This window comes from Ranitomeya variabilis, chromosome 2 (genome assembly GCF_051348905.1).
Source record: "Ranitomeya variabilis isolate aRanVar5 chromosome 2, aRanVar5.hap1, whole genome shotgun sequence".
Taxonomy (NCBI): Eukaryota; Metazoa; Chordata; class Amphibia; order Anura; family Dendrobatidae; genus Ranitomeya; species Ranitomeya variabilis.
The window spans coordinates 256,394,507-256,416,116 of NC_135233.1; the positions used below are offsets into that span (position 1 = coordinate 256,394,507).

At 43.2% G+C, this 21,610-nt stretch overlaps 1 protein-coding gene across 1 annotated transcript; it reads right to left on the bottom strand.

Moving 5' to 3' along the window:
• Nucleotides 1–5,472: 5,472 nt before the first annotated feature.
• PRDM12 (PR/SET domain 12) lies at nt 5,473–18,995 on the bottom strand. The gene is made up of 5 exons (XM_077292412.1): nt 18,656–18,995; nt 15,516–15,706; nt 14,199–14,354; nt 9,611–9,722; nt 5,473–6,532 (listed from the first exon to the last, which is right to left on the bottom strand). Exons 1-5 carry the CDS (start codon nt 18,876–18,878, stop codon nt 6,147–6,149), a joined length of 1,068 nt encoding a protein of 355 aa, XP_077148527.1. The 5' UTR covers nt 18,879–18,995; the 3' UTR covers nt 5,473–6,146.
• Between the last annotated feature and the right edge of the window lie 2,615 nt (nt 18,996–21,610).

Here is a 21,610-nt window from a genome sequence, read left to right on the forward strand (position 1 = left end):
TGCTTCATATAGATGTGCAGCGCCCCAGAGTCCTGGTCGTTGCAGTACTGTGGCTCCGCCGCTAAGGGGGGCTATGGTACGTCTGATGGCACTGAAGGAGTTCATCTGACCAGGTATCACAGACACCAATATACTTCACAGTCTGGCCTCCAGGGGGAGCTAAGGGTACTATGTATTAGGCCACTCCTCACAATCTGGTAAAACTGGGGGTTAGGCAGGAAGTTAGATCAGAAAGCTGACTGGGTTGGAACCAGGCAACACCTTGTGGCAGAGGGTGTTGTAGGGGAAGATTCAGAGGGGTCCCTGTCAGGGGTGGGATCCTGACAGAGGCCTAGCAACCAGAGAGAACGTTACGGGACCGCGCCTGCACGATATAGCGGCGGTACCCCAAGAAAGGACAAGAAGCGAGGTTTATTGTGCTGAGTGAGAAATGAGATCAACGCAACAAGGAGAATACCAGTAGGAGTCGTGCTGTAAGACGATGCAACATCCTATTGAGGCGCATAACCGGTGGCCAGAACGCCGAGGAAGTATAGAGCTCCAGGCCAAACTTCAAACCTACGGCAGGACAGTCAGTTAGAGGCGGGCTGCCTCACCCAATTGACCTAGGAAGACACAGGGGGGTAACAACTGGAGTGGGGCGACGCTAGAGTCCCGGAAGAGCTCCGAGCCTCCCCGTCATACGGGTGCGTCCTAACCGTAAGATCTGGGGGACGTGGAAGAACATCAGAATCGAGTTGTGAGGGAACACGAGAAACAGACACAACAGTTGTGAGGACTATCCCGTGGTGCTTAGCAGGGAAGGACTACAACACACAAGCGCTAGAAGGTAGGCACAGATTTCCACCTGCAAAGGGAGCTCTGGATGTGCCATCGGACCGGCCGGACTTGCGCAGCCCGGTTAACCGTATTCCGGATTGAGGATCCTGAAGCCTTCAGTAAAGAGGTAAAGAGACTGCAACCTGGTGTCCTCGTTATTTACTGCAACCTGCACCGCACCACCACAACATCATCACCATCACGCACACCTATCATTGTACGCCCCTCAGCAGGGTCACGGACCGGGTCTAGCCACCGTGACAACCCCAGAACAGAGACTCAGAGGCCCGGTACCGGGTACCCCTCGGCCCTGCGACAGTGGGGGCGCTACAGATGTAGTAGAGTAGAAGTAAAAAGCGTACAAATTGGGCAAGTCATGTGAGCCCACCAGCCACAATAAGGCGTTGAAGGTGGTGACTTCCTCTCATCAGCCTAATGTTGATATAAATTCATGCTGGGTCTTACCTGTCCTTTATATTTGTTGCTTCTAGCCCTGGAAAAGCATGTATGATTAAAATTAGGTTTAGGGTCCCATGAAAGTATGATGGCCTTTTCGTGGCCAGACTAGCCAGTTTGTGTGTGCAAAGTACCTTCACTTTATAAGTATATTCTGTATGGCAGTAATGCATTCTAGTTGCATAATTCAATGTTTGCATGTCAGCGCTTACAGAGATGGCTGTCTTCCTATCTATGTATTATCGCTCTATCTATGTGTCCATCCATCAGGTGTGTATCTATCCTTGCATCTTTGTATCCATGCACCTATCATGTGTAGATAACTGATGTGCACTTATTGCACTCATACCCACGTCTCCTCGTTCTTCTTCCCCGCAGTGCTGCGGTCTCCTTCTCATCTCCGGATTTTTCTGTCTTCTGTCATTTCTTTCACATTTAGAACATAAAAGCGCCATTTGCAGAACGTGCGCTTGTATCGTGCGCTCCGCGGCCGCGTCACCCGGGAGAGCGTTATAATTTCATCATATTATTTCCCTGAATGTGGCGGGCGGTGTTATCAGGCGAGCAAGGCTTTCGTGTTTTCTCCGCTGCCTTTTCATCGTGTTGTTGTACCTGTATTTTGAGACATTTCAGCGCAGCCCCCCGCTGTGCGAGACGCGAGGATACGAGAAGCGCTGTCAGCCAACAAGCCCATTCTCCTGCCTGACACAGGCGTCTATTCACTGCCAGTAATAAGTGCTTACAGCGGGGCCTTCGCTATGGGAAGAAGTGCCTCGTCTCACTCGCGCCGTGTCACCTCCTGACGCTCCGGGGTCAGCGTCACACAGACAATATGTGACAACCCCCGCTCATCGCCTGACACTTCATCACCGCTACTGTCCCTTTAATGACGACGTCAAGTTCTGAAAGGTTCCAGCTTCTGTAGGAAATCGGGCGGCTTTTGTTCGCCTTTTTTCGTATTTCCCATAATTTATCGCTGACACTAATAGTACAGAAATGAGTACAACGCAACTGACGGAACAAATCGTGGAAAGTGGTAACGATGGGGCGAGGTCAACAGATCAAGAGCAGACTGATAGAGACAGATACGTGAGGGAGAAAGATACAAGCTATGAGATTGATACATAGATAATCAGATGACACATACTGTAGATAGATATATCAGATACATAGATAATCAGATGACACATACTGTAGATAGATATATTAGCTACATAGATAATCAGATGACACATACTGTAGATATACCGTGTATATATATATATATATATATATATATATATATATATATATATTAGATAATAAGATAGATTGATAGATGCTGTAAATAGATAGATATTAGATACATAGATAATCAGATGACACATACTGTAGATAGATATTAGATACTTAGATAATTAGATGACACATGCTGTAGATATATATATGTATATTAGATAAATAGAGACTCAGATAGCTGACACATATATATATATATATATATATATATATATATATTAGAGAGATAGATTGATAGATGCTGTAGATAGATATTAGATACATAAATAATTAGATAGGTTGATATATACTGTATATAGATATATTAGATACATAGATAATGAGATGATACATACTTTAGATAGATATATTACATAAATAATCACATAGATTGATAGATACTGTAGATATATTAGTTCCATAGATAATCAGATACAAAGATTGATAGATACTGTAGACTGTTAGATACACATATTCTGTAGATAGATATACATTAGATGGTGATAGATACTTTAGATAGGATATAAATAGGTATGAGATATAGACTGGAGACAAATAGCTCAGTAGACACCATATAAATAGATATGGAATAGTTACAATACCAAAGGTATTTAATATAGATTGAAAGAGTAATTGTATTAGATAATTGATGGATAAATATTTAGACAGAGAAAGATAAATAGCTAATTGATAATGATTTTTAATACTCCAGATATTAGTAATTATTATTATCTCCAATGGATTCTTATTATTTGAGGCCTTGGACAGTGAAAAACAAGAGCTATGTTTTCCTGAATATTAGGACACTGTGTTTGACATGAAGATATTTCCATTAATTGAGCAGCCGCTGCCGCGCTCTCCTGACGGGGGGGGGGGGGGGGGTCAAGTAAGCAGTTTAAAAACTCCATTTTCCGCTAACAATAGGACAGTCATAACCCGGCACTGTAGCTAATAGAGAAATGCTGCGCATTGTGCCCGCATCCTCCACCATAAATCCTGCATTGTGGATGACATAAAGCGGGTCAACAAGGAACAAGGTTACCGCAGCAAACATTCCATTGTATCCAGATACCAACAATTGTCAAGTGCATTAGGACGCAGCGTGGAGGGAGCGCCACCCAAACGTGACGATTTTCAGGCATGTTTCCAGGACGCAATGGTCTTTTTGTTGTAGGAAAATAAAAAAAAAAAGAACAGTTCTCCAGCTTCAAATCACCCCGCTCCCAAAAAGCATCATGTCAAAATTACCATACGTATAAGTTATTTTTTTCTTATCATCCTCAACTCCCACCTACTGTACAATTAAAATAATGAAACTCATCAACAAACTAAAGCCACCGAATTATCGGATCCTGCCAGGGGAATGATAAATATCGGAGAAATGATGGCGCCTGTTCTAAAATGGGAATCTTTTTAAAATAGTTGTGTTTTTTTATAAAAAATGTAATATTATCTAAGAAAATCATAACTAGATTCATTTTTATATTAGATTTTTTGATGTACGTTATGTTTTGAAGAAAATTGTTACTTTTTTAAAATAAGAAATTTTATTTGTTTTTTAACATGCCATTGAAAATTTGTAGGTCTTATTTTTTTTCCTTTTGTATTAAATGTAATACCATATGTAACTGTTGTGAATTCCAAACATAATTTTCCCTTTTTTTATTTAATATTTCTTCACAATTTTTTTTTTCAATTTGAAAGCAAAAATATTTAAAGGTTTTATCACATTCCAATACATATATTACAAACACTTAATATTACCTGTAAAATCTAGAATGCCAGCAGCACGCCTTATGCCCTATTTAGCTCCATTTTCTTTATGTTTACACATTTAATAACATGATTTTCTTAGAAATTCGATTTTTGGGTAAAAAATGATGTTTAATTGTAATTGTTTCTTTTTTTTACATTTCAATTATTTTACATAATGTTATAGGTAACTTGTGATTATATTTAAAAAAAACGATGTTTTTATTTTACAGATGTGTATATATAAATGTGTAGAAAAAGTTATATATATATATATATATATATATATATATATATATATATATATATAACTAAGCAATGCAAATACACACACGCTTTTTAAACATTTTATTAATAAGGGGTTAAAATATACATGTACATAATTTTTATTGCTTAGTTCAAAATATATATATTTATGGTTTTATTCTTTATAATTTTTTTTCATGAAAACAGTATGTATAAATAGTTATATATTATTTTCTTTATAATTTTTTTATGTACATATTTTTATTTTTTTTTTTTTTTATATGTATACGTTTTTTCTGTTTAATATTTTTAAAACATGCATATATGCGCACACGTGTGTGTAAAGAATATTAGCTACAAACATATACTTTTTTTATATATTAATATATTTTTTTTCTCATCTCTTATATATATATATATATATATATATATATATATATATTTGTAATGTGTGTGAAAAAGTATAAGTTAAAAAATTATAAATGTTTACAAGCAAAATGTAAAAAAAAACAAAAAACATTAAAATAGATATAATTATTTACTTTCTATTTATATACTTAGTTACTTATTCATACTTTCTTTTTTATCTTTAACCCAAAAATGAAACTTTCATTGCAGGTTGGAAATTGATTAGAAATGATTATAATGACGACGGTGAGAGAATCTTTGTTTTGTTCGTATTGACATCTCAATTTCTACACTTTGAAAATACAAAAGTTAAAATTCTCGAAATGTTAGAGACCATGATTATTTTCATAGGATGCTACAGTAGCACATTTTTTAAGATCTATCTATCTATATATCTATACATAAAGACAATTAAAACTAAGCGTCTGTTGTGTAAAATGCTACCAAAGATTGAAGGTTTTTTTTTTTAGTTTTTAAACCTAATTATAAAAGAAAATGGAATAGAAAGAAAGAAACTGAATTATTTTCCAAGTAAATCATTTCACAAAATAAATTTCCTTCTTTTATTGGGAACATGTGATAGGTACAGAGAGGTACAAATTACTTACAGGTATAATACATGGAATCTCGGCCGATAGCAGCAAAGATTTTACAGGAAATATTTACAGGATATAAAGTGACTCGTTCGAGGAGTTTTCAAATTGTTTCCACTGGAGCTGTATATATATGTATATGTGTATATATACTATAGAGGTGATAGATATAATCTTTACTTTAATCTATGTATAGATATTTATATAGAGATTTATGTATTTGTACACTCCTATATACAAGAAGCCTTGGAATGAGGCAAAATTGAGAATTATATTCCATCAGTTTCCAAATTAAAATATTTTGTTTTTGTTTGTTTTTTTTTCTTTTACTTTTCCCATAGATTTAATTGCTATTTTGTAAGCTGCCTGTGAGGCGATTACTGTACAGGGGTACTGCGCTGGCTCGGGGCAGCTGGGTTACCCCTAATCTACGCACAGCAGGAGAAGCAATGAGCCACTTAAGAGCCATTGGTGCCTCGTGCCTCATACATGAGCCATCTCTTATGTCACATACATCCACCATTTTTGGTAGCTGCTAAGAAATGCGCAGTCAGGAGAGATGGAAGTAAATGGCGAGATTTCAAGGTGTAGCAAAAAGTCTGTATAAGTCTGTCCTCACAATACCATGGTGGGGATGTGATGTGCCAGTGAGGCCGGGTGCGGCACCGGCAGGGTGGGGGAGTGGGCCTGCATGGATCCATTTGGGGGTCGGTGCCTGGCACTCTTCTGGTGGGCACGGAGGCCAGCCAGCTGCGAGTAGGCGCTTTGGCACACCTGGCACTTATACGGGCGCTCCCCAGTGTGCAGTCGGACATGGTTCCGCAGAGTGGAAGACTGGCTGAAGCGACGGTTGCAGAAGCGGCACACAAAGGGTTTGTCGAGGGTGTGGATCCGCATGTGAGAGCGCAGGTTGCTTCGGGAGTTGAAGCCTCTGTGGCAGATCACACAGCGCATGCGGCCGGACAGCACTGGTCCAGAGGAATCGATGCCACCAAAATCATCTGAGGAGGAAACAATATGAAAAATTTAAAGAATACATTTACTCTTTTTGATCCCCTAAATCATCAGAACTGAACTCATCTGGGTCTCAGCCCCCTGCTGGAAACTCCACGAAATGCAAACAAAAGACTACCGCAGCTACGATGTAGGCAAACACCAAATATATGACATTTGAGCCGCTATGCAGAATTTACTTATAAAACTCAAGCTACCTGGTGTGTACAGTGGGTACGGAAAGTATTCAGACCCTGTTAGGGCTGGCGGAACGCACCGAATAATTATAAAGATAGTAATAAGGTGCGTTCGCAGCCCGGGGTCCACTGTGCAGAGATGGAACCTGCTGCTAGGTAATGGCGGCACTATATGGCGGTACTACGCCAGAATAAACACGGGTTCCGTCACCCGGTATGAACTGACGCGAACTCTGTTGCTTCACAGAGTCGCAAGGAAACTAAGGAAACGCTGTGCCCTGTTAGCAGTCACAGGGTGCAGCAGATGGACGCTAGTTGGATCCCTGAAATTCACCCCCACTATGCTGGCGATTGAACTTGCTCTGACCCTCGGTGGCTTTTGAGCCCGCGCCTGAGGACGCCCTGAGTCAGATGCTGAGATCAAGCGGGAGTTCCCACCCTACACTGACCAGTAGTGTTAATGTAGCTGAGAGGCCACTATTAGATGCTGGCTGCTTGATCCACTCACCCTAATACCCAGACAACAACCAAAGGGGATCATTTAGGAGCATTCACCAGTATTAATCTCTCAGGACAGACATACATAATCAAGTCTATACTAGCGCATGGCCGAGCGGCCATGCGAACCTTTTATAGTCACAGCCTTCCAGGACCTTCCTGGTGGTCCAATCAGAGCCGCTACAGGACCTGGGCATGTGACCTCTGACCTCCAATGACAGGTCGCCCCATGGGCATGCTCAGTAGATGAAAAGCAGGACTTAGTCCCTGGAACGTCTGCTCGCTGCTGATCAATGCTGGTTACAAAGGCTGAACCTGTAACCAAACGCACAGTATCAGCTTGAGACAGATGCTGGGACCGGTGTCTCTGCTGAGCAGGCTCCACTGTGGCTGGGGAAGAATGGGAGACCGCAGAAAACATGGTGTGAGATTCCCCCTGTGCAGGGGCAGAATCTCGACACCTAACAGACCCCTTTAAATTTTTCACTCTTTGTTTCATTGCAGTCATTTGGTAAATTCAAAAAAGTTCATTTTTTTCACATTAATGTATACTCTGCATCCCATCTTGACAGAAAAAAAAAACAACAGAAATGTAGAAATTTTTGCAAATTTATTAAAAATAAAACTGAAATATCACATGGTCATAAGTATTCAGACCCTTTGCTCAGACACTCATATTTAAGTCACATGCTGTCCATTTCCGTGTGATCCTCCTTGAGATGGTTCTACTCCTTTATTGGAGTCCTGCTGTGTTTAATTAAACTGATAGGACTTGATTTAGAAAGGCGCACACCTGTCTTTATAAGGCTGGAGTCACACTAGCAGTATTTGGTCAGTATTTTACATCAGTATTTGTAAGCCAAAACCAGGAGTGGGTGATAAATGCAGAAGTGGTGCATATGTTTCTGTTATACTTTTCCTCTATTTGTTCCACTCCTGGTTTTGGCTTACAAATACTGATGTAAAATACTGACCAAATACTGCTAGTGTGACAGCAGCCTTAGACCTCACAGCTCACAGTGCATGTCAGACCAAATGAGAATCATGAGGTCAAAGGATCTGGCCAAGAAGCTCAGAGACAGAATTGTGGCAAGGCACAGATCTGGCCAAGGTTACAACAGACCTTCTGCAGTACTCAATGTCCAAAGAGCACAGTGGCGTGGCCTCCATAATCCTTAAATGGAAGAAGTTTGGGACCACCAGAAGTCTTCCTAGACCTGGATGTCCAGCCAAACTAAGCAATTGTGGGAGAAGAGCCTTGGTGAGAGAGGTAAAGAAGAACCCCAAGATCACTGTGGCTGAGGTCCAGAGATGCAGTAGGGAGATGGGAGAAAGTTCCACAAAGTCAACTATCACTGCAGCCCTCCACCAGTCAGACCTTTATGGCAGAGTGGCCCTACGAAAGCCTCTCCTCAGTGCAAGACATATGAAAGCCCGCATAGAGTTTGCTAAAAAAACACATGAAGGACTCCCAGACTGTGAGAAATAAGATTCTCTGGTCTGATGAGACGAAAATAGACCTTTTTGGTGATAATTCTAAGCGGTATGTGTGGAGAAAACCAGGCACTGCTCATCACCTGCCCAATACAATCCCAACAGTGAAATATGGTGGTGGCAGCATCATGCTATAGGGGTGTTTTTCAGCTGCAGGGACAGGACAACTGGTTGTCATTGAAGGAAACATGAATGCAGCCAAGTACAGAGATATCCTGGATGAAAACCTTTACCAGAGTGCTCTGGACCTCAGACTTGGATGAAGGTTCACTTTCTAACAAGACAATGACCCTAAGCACACTGCTAAAATAACAAAGGAGTGGCTTCAGAACAACTCCGTGACCATACATGACTGGCCCAGCCAGAGCCCTGACCTAAACCCAGTTGAGCATCTCTGGAGAGACCTGAAAATGGCTGTCCACCAACGTTCACCATCCAACCTGACGGAACTGGAGAGGATCTGCAAAAAAGAATGGCAGAGGATCCCCAAATCCAGGTGTGAAAACTTGTTGCATCATTCCCAAGAAGACTCGTGGCTGTACTAGCTCCAAAGGTGCTTCTACTCAATACTGAGCAAAGGGTCTGAATACTTATGACCATGTGATATTTCAGTTTTTCTTTTTTAATACAATTGCAAAAATTTCTACATCTCTGATTTTTTTTTTTCAGTCAAGTTGGGGTGCAGAGTGTACATTAATGAGAAAAAAATGAACTGTTTTGAATTTACCAAATGGCTGCAATGAAACAAAGAGTGAAAAATTTAAAGTGATCTGAACACTTTCCGTACCCACTGTAAGTACCAGATGATGCAGGAGCTATGGAGGCAGGAACTTCTGCCTCATTTTCTGCACCCAGACTTTCAACCATAACTATATCCATGTCTGCTGCACCGCTCACCATGTTTATTCTTCTTCTGCTCCTCTTCCAAGCCAGGCACACCGGGAATTCCGAGGAAAGTGTTCTGAGAATTGCTGTACCACACCAGCAGCTCCTGGTCCGGAGGGATCGTCTGCAGAAAAGAAAGAGATGGTCAGGAGCACTGCAGCAGGATCATACAGGTGAGGTATCCCATCATGCACTGCAACATCATTGAAATCGGGGAAATGGCGCCACCCAGGGCCGGATTGGCCATAGGGCAGTAGAAGGGCCGGTGGCAGTAGTGGGCCGCTCGAGTGTGCCGCTGTCGGCACACTCCCCACGCTGTCACGGCACACTCCCGGCCCCGCATTCAACTATACCGGCGTCATAGACGCCGGTACAGTTGAATGCAATGATGGAGGAGAGAGCGTCCGCTGACGCCCCCTCTCCCATCATTCCCCGCTCTGCCTGCCGCTGACACTGCGGGTGCGCGATGACGTCATATCATCGCGCACCTGCTGTGTGACCGGGCGGGCAGACTGCGACTGCTGAGACCTGAGCCAGGAGCAGCGCGGGACACGAGGAGAGAGGTGAGTAGAGTGTTTGGTTTTTTTTTATCAATGAGTGATGACTGGATTGTGGAGCTATTGGGGGGGGGGGGCTGCCTGCCTGCATTACTTTCTATGGGGGCTGCCTGCCTGCATTACTTTCTATGGGGGCTGCCTGCCTGCATTACTTTCTATGGGGGCTGCCTGCCTGCATTACTTTCTATGGGGGCTGCCTGCCTGCATTACTTTCTATGGGGGCTGCCTGCCTGCATTACTTTCTATGGGGGCTGCCTGCCTGCATTACATTCTATGGGGGCTGCCTGCCTGCATTACATTCTATGGGGGCTGCCTGCCTGCATTACATTCTATGGGGGGCTGCCTGCCTGCATTACATTCTATGAGGGGCTGCCTGCCTGCATTACATTCTATGGGGGCTACCTGCCTGCATTACATTCTATGGGGGGCTGCCTGCCTGCATTACATTCTATGGGGGGGCTGCCTGCCTGCATTACATTCTATGGGGGCTGCCTGCCTGCATTACATTCTATGGGGGCTGCCTGCCTGCATTACATTCTATGGGGGCTGCCTGCATTACATTCTATGGGGGGCTGCCTGCCTGCATTACATTCTATGGGGGGCTGCCTGCCTGCATTACATTCTATGGGGGCTGCCTGCCTGCATTACATTCTATGGGGGGCTGCCTGCCTGCATTACATTCTATGGGGGCTGCCTGCCTGCATTACATTCTATGGGGGCTGTGCTGCATTATATTGTATGGTGTCTGCCTGCATTACATTCTATGGGGGCTGGCTGCATTTCATTCCATGGGCCTGTGCTGCATTATATTCTATGGGGCTGGCTGCATTCCATTACATGGGCCTGTGCTGCATTATATTCTATGGGGCAGGCTGCATTCCATTCCATGGGCCTGTGCTGCATTATATTCTATGGGGCTGGCTGCATTCCATTCTATGGGCCTGTGCTGCATTATATTCTATGGGGCTGTGCTGCATTACATTCTATGGGGCTGTGCTGCATTACATTCTATGGGGGCTGTGCTGCATTACATTCTATGGGGGCTGCCTGCATTACATTCTATGGGGGCTGCCTGCATTACATTCTATGGGGGCTGCCTGCATTACATTCTATGGGGGCTGTGCTGCATTTTATTGTATGGTGGCTGCCTGCATTACATTCTATGGGGGCTGGCTGCATTCCATTCCATGGGCCTGTGCTGCATTATATTCTATGGGGCTGGCTGCATTCCATTCCATGGGCCTGTGCTGCATTATATTCTATGGGGCTGGCTGCATTCCATTCTATGGGCCTGTGCTGCATTATATTCTATGGGGCTGGCTGCATTACATTGTATGGTGGCTGTGCTGCATTATATTGTATGGGGCTGTGCTGCATTATATTCTATGGGGCTGTGCTGCATTATATTCTATGGGGCTGTGCTGTATTACATTCTATGGGGTTGTGCTGCATTTAATTATATGGGGCTGGCTGCATTACATTCTATGGGGGCTGTGCTGCATTACATTCTATGGGGCTGGCTGCATTACATTCTATGGGGGCTGTGCTGCATTACATTCTATGGGGACTGTGCTGCATTAAATTCTAAGGGGCTGTTCTGTATTACATTCTATGGGGCTGTGCTGTATTACATTCTATGGGGCTGTGCTGCATTACATTCTATGGGGGCTGTGCTGTATTACATTCTATGGGGGCTGTGCTGCATTACATTCTATGGGGGCTGTGCTGTATTACATTCTATGGGGGCTGTGCTGTATTACATTCTATGGGGGCTGTGCTGTATTACATTCTATGGGGGCTGTGCTGTATTACATTCTATGGGGGCTGTGCTGTATTATAGTCTATGGGGGCTGTGCTGTATTACATTCTATGGGGACTGAGCTGTAATGCTGGATACAGCTGTAATTATATGTTATATAGTCGTGTTACACTCCCCTCACTTCTTGTAGCCTACAAGTGTACAAAGATATTATACAGTCACCATGCGACAAGTGGGCCTGTGTGACTTCAAATGCCAGGGCTGAATTTTAGTCCCAGTCCGGCCCTGGCGCCACCTATAGTGATGGAAGGATATCAGGACTGAACAATAGTATTCACCTGTCCTACAGTCGCCTCTCCCCAGTAAAAGCTCCCTAACGAAACGAAAGTGAAACCTGCGTTTGAGTGGTGTGTGGGGGTTGGTATTGCGCTTTTACAATGGATTTCTTTTGACCTCTACTTTCTTTTATAAATCATCATGTTGTGCTGCTAGTTATATAGGCTGCAAGGATATTTCTGCACTTTGCACTTTTTTTGTTGATTAATACAAATTTCTAATATGGATTTCCCTTTTTGATCATCTAATATTCAAGCCATATATCTGCCTTATGTATATTCATATCCTTCATATATTAGCCACATTGGTATTTACATTATATATATATATATATATATATATATATATATACTGTGTGTATATATATATATATATATATATATATATATTATTATATATATATATCTTTTTGCACTATGCACCCTTTTATTTTCTACTTTTCCATGAATTAATAATTAAGTTCAGCAGTCTTATTTAACTTTGTCCTTCATTTTTGATATTTAATTTATTGCTTCATCTACCTTTTGCCCAATCAGTTGACATATCCTGCCCCCTGCATACATTGTGATTTTATATATATTTTTTTACCCTCACCCCTTGTTTTGTGATATCATGTTTTAATTATGAATTGTTGGGTAATCATGTTTTATATATATAAATAAAGGATTATTTAGCATTTTGCATATTTATTTGAATACTTCTTTAGGGTTATATATTTTGTGTATGATATTCATTTGTATTGTCAGTTATATTTTTATTTATGGTATTTCTTTTCTATATAGGTTTTTGCTTAGTAATAGATTGTAGTCACCTGTCCTACATTCGCCTCGCCCCAGTAATTTGTGAAAACAGAGAACAATAGCTTGCATTAATCTATTCTCCTTGATATTGGGATGACCTGGGTGTGAACCCCTGATATTTTGAGCTGTGGTGCCCCCTATACTTGCCCAGCGGTGGCAGAAGTTTCCTCAGTCGTCACCACCTCTGCCACTCACATCCTTATGCTCCGTCCCCCCGGGGCCCCTCGCTGTCTCCTGTGACTCCCTGTGTTGTGCTCCTTGGTTACCAAGGACATTCGATGAATGAGGTTATTAACATGTGATAATTAATATAACAACCTGGGGAGATGGGCGATGAATGTGCCGCTCCTGTGCTGCGCTGGCGGTGCAGGCGCTAGAGCGGTGACCTTGAGCCCAACACTGTGGGACATGGAGTATGGGCCGTGCAGAGTCTACGGGGTCCATGTGTCAGGCAGGGATAGACATATCATTGGTGCAACCTGTGCAGCCACACAGGGGCCCGAGAGGTCAGGGGCCCCATTTCCACCTCTAAAGCAGGTAGAATTGTGCATTTGATGAGCTATTGGGGCCCATATATTGTTCTTGCACAGGGGCCCTCTTCCGTCTGTGGTGTCAGGTGAGGTGCCGTTCAGAGGCCAGGAGCTGCAGCCGCCCCCTCTCCCCTCACAAAGAGAGAAGAGCGACATCACTTATCAAAAGCAAATCAACAAATGGCCGGGTGCTGAACAGCTTCTATTAGGTAAGTGATGTTTACAGCGGCGGCCGCGCTCCTGCCTCGTGTATTCAGCGCTCACCGCCGCACTCCCCGTAACCTGACATTTGTTAGACGCCAAATTGATTTTTTCCTGTAAAAGAAGAGTCGTCTTCCCGCTGCGCCAGGAGATGCCAGCGGATCCTATTGTTACAGGAGGTGGACAGCGATTAACGGAGGCCATTACCAGCTTGGGAGGCGCACAGAAAGTTCTAGGTCTCAGCCCAACAGGGGCGATGAACATGAACAGAAATGGCCCCTTGGTGGAAAGATCAGGTCAGAGACCCATGTAACCAGTGAGGACAGGATTCTGGAATGTTCTACATATTATCCAGAACATTGGGCCCAACGGTGACCCCCAACCAGCGTCGTATCTAGGAGATGATGAGAGTATTACCTCTATGGCCTTGTAGAAGATGCTATTCCCAATCTGTACCACCTCCAGGTTCTGCTCCTGCTCATTGCGGGCACATTTAATGTACGTCATCCAGCTGCGGTGATCCTCCTGACTGGCATCAATGAAATAGCGCACCGTGCCATCCTCATTAAAGACCTGGGAAGGGGAGAGGACAACAAATGGTTAATGACGGGCCAAGCATGGAATGTCTCCATCTCATATATACACAGTATGTATCTGTCCTTTATAATCTATCACATATATACGTATCCGTCTCATATCTATATTGTATTTATCTGTCTTTTATAATCTATAATGTATATATATCTCCATCTCATATCTATATTGTATTTATCTGTCTTTTATAATCTATAATGTATATACATATCCATCTCATATCTATATTGTATTTATCTGTCCTTTATAATCTATCACGTATATATGTATCCGTCTCATATCTATATTGTATTTATCTCTGTCAATTTATTTATTTTATTTATTTTTTATTTATTTATTTATTTTATTTATTATTTATTTATTTTATTTATCTCTGTCAATTATAGTCTATGACGTATATATGTATTCATCTCATATCTACATTGTATTTATCTGTCTTTTATAGTCTATCACATGTATATATCACAAATATATGTATCCATCCATCTCACATATATAGTATTTATGTCCTTTACAGTTTATAACATATGCCATATATATATATATATATATATATATATATATATATATATATATATATATATATATATATACACACACACACACATATATATATATATACACACACATCTCATATCTATATTGTATTTATCTGTCCTTTATATTCTATCATGTATATATGTGTCCATCTCATATCTATATAGTATTTATCTTTCTGACACTTTTCAAGCTTTCCAGCTGTATAATTATCTCTTAGTCTCTGACTTCTTCTGCTTCTTACACTACATTGCCCTGTAACTGTGGTGACACTACAACTCCCAGTGTGCCATGTCATGGCATGCTGAGAATAGTGTCACCACAGTCCTGTAGACACCTGGACCATTGCTGTAGGATGAGCTGGGGGCTATTTTCAGGTGATAGACAGCCCACAGTCTAATTAATGACATCCAAAGAGTCAATTTCTCCGCTTATCCTGAGAACTGACACAATGGAGCGGCACTGAAGCTGTGAGCTGGACATCAATGGCCTCCATTAATCTCTGGGAGCTGCTGGCTACAGTCCATCTAATTCAATCAGTTCCTCCCCTGGGGGATCCATCATCTGATCTTATCTGAGCCCCCCTGGTTGATGACCACTCACCTCCCACATCAGGTTGTTGTTCTTGCACAGGTCCACATGCTCCGGGGAGATGACTCTGCCGGTGAAAGGTCCCATCTCAGTCCCAGCCTTAATCCAGGTCTTGGAGAAGATCCCTAATCCCTCACCGGGGATGGAGCTCTGGGCAATGATGACTTCTGTGGGCAGCACCAGGCTGGAGAGCTTCTGCACCTCTGCGGGGAGAAAGCCGGAGACCGTGAGCCGGAGACCGTGAGCCGGAGACCCTGAGCCGGAGACCCTGTGCGGGAGACCCTGAGCAGGAGACCCTCTGCGAGAGACCCTGAGTGAGAAGGAGACCCTCAGCGAGAGACCCTGAGCGAGAGACCCTGAGCGAGAGACCCTGAGCGGGAGACCCTGTGCAGGAGACCCTGAGCAGGAGACCCTCAGCGAGGACCCTGAGCGAGAGACCCTGAGCGGGAGACCCTCAGCGAGAGACCCTGAGTGAGGAGACCCTGAGCGAGAGACCCTGAGCGGGAGACCCTGTGCAGGAGACCCTGAGCAGGAGACCCTAAGCGAGGACCCTGAGCGAGAGACCCTGAGCCGGAGACCCTGAGCCGGAGACCCTGTGCGGGAGACCCTGAGCAGGAGACCCTCAGCGAGAGACCCTGAGTGAGAAGGAGACCCTCAGACAGAGACCCTGAGCGAGAGACCCTGAGCGAGAGACCCTGAGCGGGAGACCCTGTGCAGGAGACCTTGAGCAAGAGACCCTGAGCGGGAGACCCTGTGCAGGAGACCCTGAGCAAGAGACTCTGAGCGGGAGACCCTGAGTGAGAGACCCTGAGCGGGAGACGCTCAGCAAGAGACCCTGAGTGAGAAGGAGACCCTCAGCGAGAGACCCTGAGTGAGAAGGAGACCCTTAGCGAGAGACCCTGATCGGGAGACCCTCAGCAGGAGACCCTGTGCCGGAGACCCTGAGCGGGAGACCCTGTGCAGGAGACCCTCAGCAAGAGACCCTGAGCAGGAGACCCTGTGCAGGAGACCCTTAGCAAGAGACCCTGAGCAGGAGAACTTCACACAGCCGGGAGCAACTCATTAGTTGGAAACTGCTCCTCAGCTCATCCCCTGGAAGCGACAATCACAGTGCGACAATTCAACTTCCATTCATTTCGTTTACACAAAAAGGAAATCATTTATCTGGTCGCTTTGCTCCCTACACCCCAATCTATGTAAGGCTACGTTCACATTTGCGTTGTGCGCCGCAGCGTCGGCGCCGCAACGCACAACGCAAACAAAAACGCAGTTGCGTTATGAACAAAAAACGCAGCGTTTTGCGCCGCATGCGCCCCCCCAAAGTCTAGACAATTTTTGCAATTTTTTAGGAAAACGCATGCGTCGTACAACGCACCACGACGCAAGTACTTGCGTCGTCTGCGTTGTCAATGCAAATCAATGGAAAAAAAGGCGCATCGACGACGCAAAAGCGACGCAAACACGACGCATGCGTTTTTTAAAAAGTCGGCGCCGCAAAAAAAATGCAACATGTTGCGTTTGCCGCGCCCTGACAGGTGCGCCCTAACGCCGCATGCGGCGTACGACGCACCAAAACGCATGACAACGCATGTACATGCGGCGCCATGCGGCCCCAATGTTAAAGATAGGGCCGCACGACGCATGCGTTTTGGTGCGGCGACGACGCTGCGGCGCACAACGCAAATGTGAACGTAGCCTAAATTCGGTTTCTATCAGCCGTTAATTGCCATCCGCATCCGCACTGGGGTGATGACGGGATATTCGTGATTTTCTCGATTACAACGAATTGGGCGTTGTTGTTTTTTTTTCTATAATCTCAACCACTACATTTAAATTAGCCACTATTCTATAAAAGTCGCAGAACATCCGTCCTCATAAAGATACAATTTTGCGGCAGAATTACCAAATCTGAGAGCAGAATTTATCAAATCTCAATTTTTGATAACAGATTTAATCTCATTAATTTATTCTCTTTCTAATGACATGTAAATTTCAAGGAACATTTATTTGTTTTGCCAAAAGTGTTTCCATTAATAATAATAATTATTATTATTATTATTATTATTATTAATATTATTTCCAGCAATTATTGGAGGCCACTCACAAGTTTGTGCATTTCACAGGATTATTACACATTGCAGCAATTTAAATTCGCAACGAAAAATGTTAATTTAATCTCTATATTTATTTATTTTTCTCTCATCTATAGCTCAGACTTATCTGGCGCAGTGCCTTATAACTGTCACCACAACAGTAAAGAAATGTATATGTAAAACTATTGGAAACTTCTGAGAAAAAGGCGCAAGTGAATGGGATTTTATCTAACACGGAACCTTCGACAATGGGGGAGATTTGAGGCTATTTGTTGTGTAGACAGAGGTTAAATAGTGCCCCCCTCCCCATCTACCCGTCCAGCAATTTGTCACACTGGTAAAGTGATGGGCATTCATGAAACCCAACAAGAAAGAAATGACTCATTCTAAATTCATTAGTCTGTATGGAAAGTGTCGCAGATACATTGGCGCATCATGTAGTGAGGACTTGCTCCAAAGCTGGAGGAATTCCACCTACAAAATGGGGAGATTAGCTGCTTGACATCAAGTGAATGCTGATGGAATTAGTCTTCATGGTCAATTAGGAAAGGAACATAGGGGATAATGGGAGTCATAATGCCCCGTTCACGGATGCCAGGACAAGGGAGCTGGATGGGGCACAGATTGATGACTGGGGAATAAGGACCTGAGACATCTTAGAGAATAGGCCACTTTTTTCTTCTCTAAATTCTTTTTAAGTTGGTTTAAGTGGAAACTTTTTTTTCTCAGGTCAAACTCAAGTTAACTAAATGAATGTAAAAGCTTTTCTTCCCCAGTCTGACTCTATTACATGCCCTGCTCAATTGTCGCTGGGAGAAAAGCGAGGATTTCAGGGCTGGTTGGTAAAGAGGAGATTTTGGTGGGAACCTGAAAAGGAGAAGATGCCACAGTTGTGAGAAGCCCAATGAGGGGTCGTCTCCGCCACCAGCCTCAATTGTCGGAAGAGAAATAGGAAAGCACTGTAAATATTTACACAAAAAAAACAAATTCAAACTATTTGGAAAAAGTGAAGGTGCAGCGGAGAGGGGCTGCTGCGAGGGGCGCAGGGTGGGCACTCACCTCCGGAGAAGGACTGGGCCAGGACCTCCGCGGTGAAGGCAGTTTTGGGGCTGCTGTGGTTGCTCTTCTCCTCAAACAGCTGCTCCCCCAGGACGTTCCTCCAGCGCCCATAGAGGAAGCTGTGCAGGATGTCGGAGGTGATCATCTCGGCCAGGGACAGACCTGGCTGCTTCAGGCCGCTCTTCAGCACCAAGGCTTCTGCGGGGAGCACTGAGCCCATCATGGGTGTGCTGGTGCTCTGGTGTCACCTGTGCTGGAGTCACCCCTGAGCAGCCTCTACCTCCTCCGAGCAGCGCTGTGTGCCACTGTCCTCCTCGCCGCAGCCCTGCCCTCTTTATATGGGCCGGATTGACCCTCCTAATTGGTTATTAATGACCTCCCTGACGTTGGAAGATAGACTTGTTCCACAGGAGAAGAGAGAGCCTCCTCCTCCCCTGAGAGACTGCAGGATAAAGAGAGAGCAGAGGATGGAGGGAAGGTGGGGAGGAGGAGGGGAGAGACGGCCCAGCACCCCCAGCCACCCCAGGCACCTGCTCCAAGCCCCCCAAACCTAGAAGGGTTCAGGTAATGGGACCAGGAGCATGGTGGCCCCAACAATTCAACACTCCATCTCCATTCTAGTCCTTTCTTTCATTTCTTCTTTCTCCTTTTTTTCTCTTTCTCTTATTCGGTTTTCCCCTCTTTCTTTCCTAATTGACCTATTTCCTTCTTTTTTCTTTTTTTTTTCTTTCTTCCATTTTTCCCTTTCTTGCCCTTACTTCTTAAACTCCACCTTCCTTTATTAGTTTGTTCTTGTTTTTTTTCTATACTTTCCACTTTCGAAATTTTTCTTAATTTCTCATTTCATTAGGTTAATCTTCTTCACTCATTTCTTTCTTTTTCTTCTTTTTTTTTGTTTTTCTCTTTCTTTCCTCTATGTATCTGATAGATACTTCCACGCAGTACACATCACACATCACATACATAAACCGCACACATCACATACATAAACCGCTCTATGCCCGCATTGTACAAGGCACCGGACTCTACAGGAGATTATTTCTGAGTTTCTATCTTTCTGAATGAATCAGTACAATTACAAGAAATGATGAACGACTTTCAACCCAATCCATAACCCGGACCCGTGATGCATCTACTAATTGTTTTGAAACGAAAGAAATATCTAATCTGCTCCCGGTGATTTTCGTTTCCCTACCTTTCACCAGACATCATCTCCAGCAGAAAAAAAACGGGATTCGTTCAAGAAGAATAAAATTAAACCAAAGATTCACAGCAAATTACCGAAAACCACCCGGAGGAGGCAGAAGATTTCCCAAGATCTTCAATTACCGGGCAGAGGAGAGAAAACAGGATCGTTCTCAGGGAAGGAAACGAAAAATTGAGAAAATGGATAACAATCACAGAAATTAACTTGTTGTATTCATCCACTGTAGATAAAAGGAAAGAACAAGATGTGGAAAGTCGCCCGGTAATTCAGAGAAACTGTGTGTAATAATGTCATGAATAGAAAAACACAGATAAAAAGATATGTGATAGGAGATAGATAAATAGATAGATTATAGATAATAGATAATAGGAGACAGATAGATTTATTATAGATAATAGATAGGAGATGGATAAATAGATACTAGAGTATAGATATGTGACAGATAGATGATAGATATGTGAATGACAATAGATAAATGATTGATAGATACAGCGATAAATAGATACTAGAGTATAGATATGTGCTAGATAGATGATAGATAGATAGATAGATAGATAATAGATAGATGATAGATAGATAGATAGATAATAGATAGATGATAGATAGATAGATAGATAGATAGATAGATAGATAGATACAAAGATAGATAAATAGATACTAGAGTATAGATATGTGATAGATAATAGCTATAACTAGGTAGACAGATAAGAAATACATATGTAATAGATAAGTTATATATATCAGAAATATAGATATTGATACCTAGATAAGAGATAAATATTAGAGCTGGATTTGAGCTATCAGACACATAGATGATAAATATTAGATAGGCTTCTATGTTACCATGACCTTATGGCTGATGATAGAAGTTTCTTCCCCTTAGTTAAGCACATATCTAGGAGTTGTATGAATATCTAATGGCCTCCAGCTAATCCCACTATTAGGCATGACCCACCTCTCCCCAGTTGTTAAATATTCATGACCATTAATTGAGCGTGTGACTCTATCGGGCCATTGTTGCGGGTGTATTGGGAGCCTGTCCCGGGCTGGTGAATGGGGTGAGTCCCATTCTTCCCCTGCTGCAGGGTGATGGTGATTGCAGAATACGTCTCTATCTCCAGCCCCAGCGGCCGCAGTGTCACCCAGGACTGGGGGCTTCCATGGAGGGGTGGTCAGAGGACAGCTCCAGCGGCAGAGGATGGAGCAGAGTGTGAATGACACTGCAAGAAAGGAGATTAGTGCAGTACAGCTGCTGGTAGCATGGAGGAGCCCCCTATCCTCACCCCATGAATGGGGCTCAGCAGTCTGCAGACTGATTTATATGTATGATGGTTAAACATTTATTACTGTCACTGAAAAGACTGAGAAAAGGCCTGATACAAAGGGGCCATTCTGAGAGATGCAGCCTGGGGCAGGTACAGGGGGAGCAGGGAGAACTTTCTAACTTTCTTCTTCTGCCTTTAAACTCACAGGGGGAGAAAGTAGGAACCCAACAACTGGGACCCATTATTTGTTATCCTATGCCATCTGTCTTCTATAGTTCCATCTATCATTCATCTATCTATCAATCAATCAATCTATCTATCTATCTATCTATCTATCTATCGAACTATCTATCTATCTATCTATCTATCTATCTATCTATCTATCTATCTATCTATCTATCTATCTATCACATATCTATCTATCTATCTATCTATCTATCTATCTATCTATCTATCTATCTATCGAACTATCTATCTATCTAT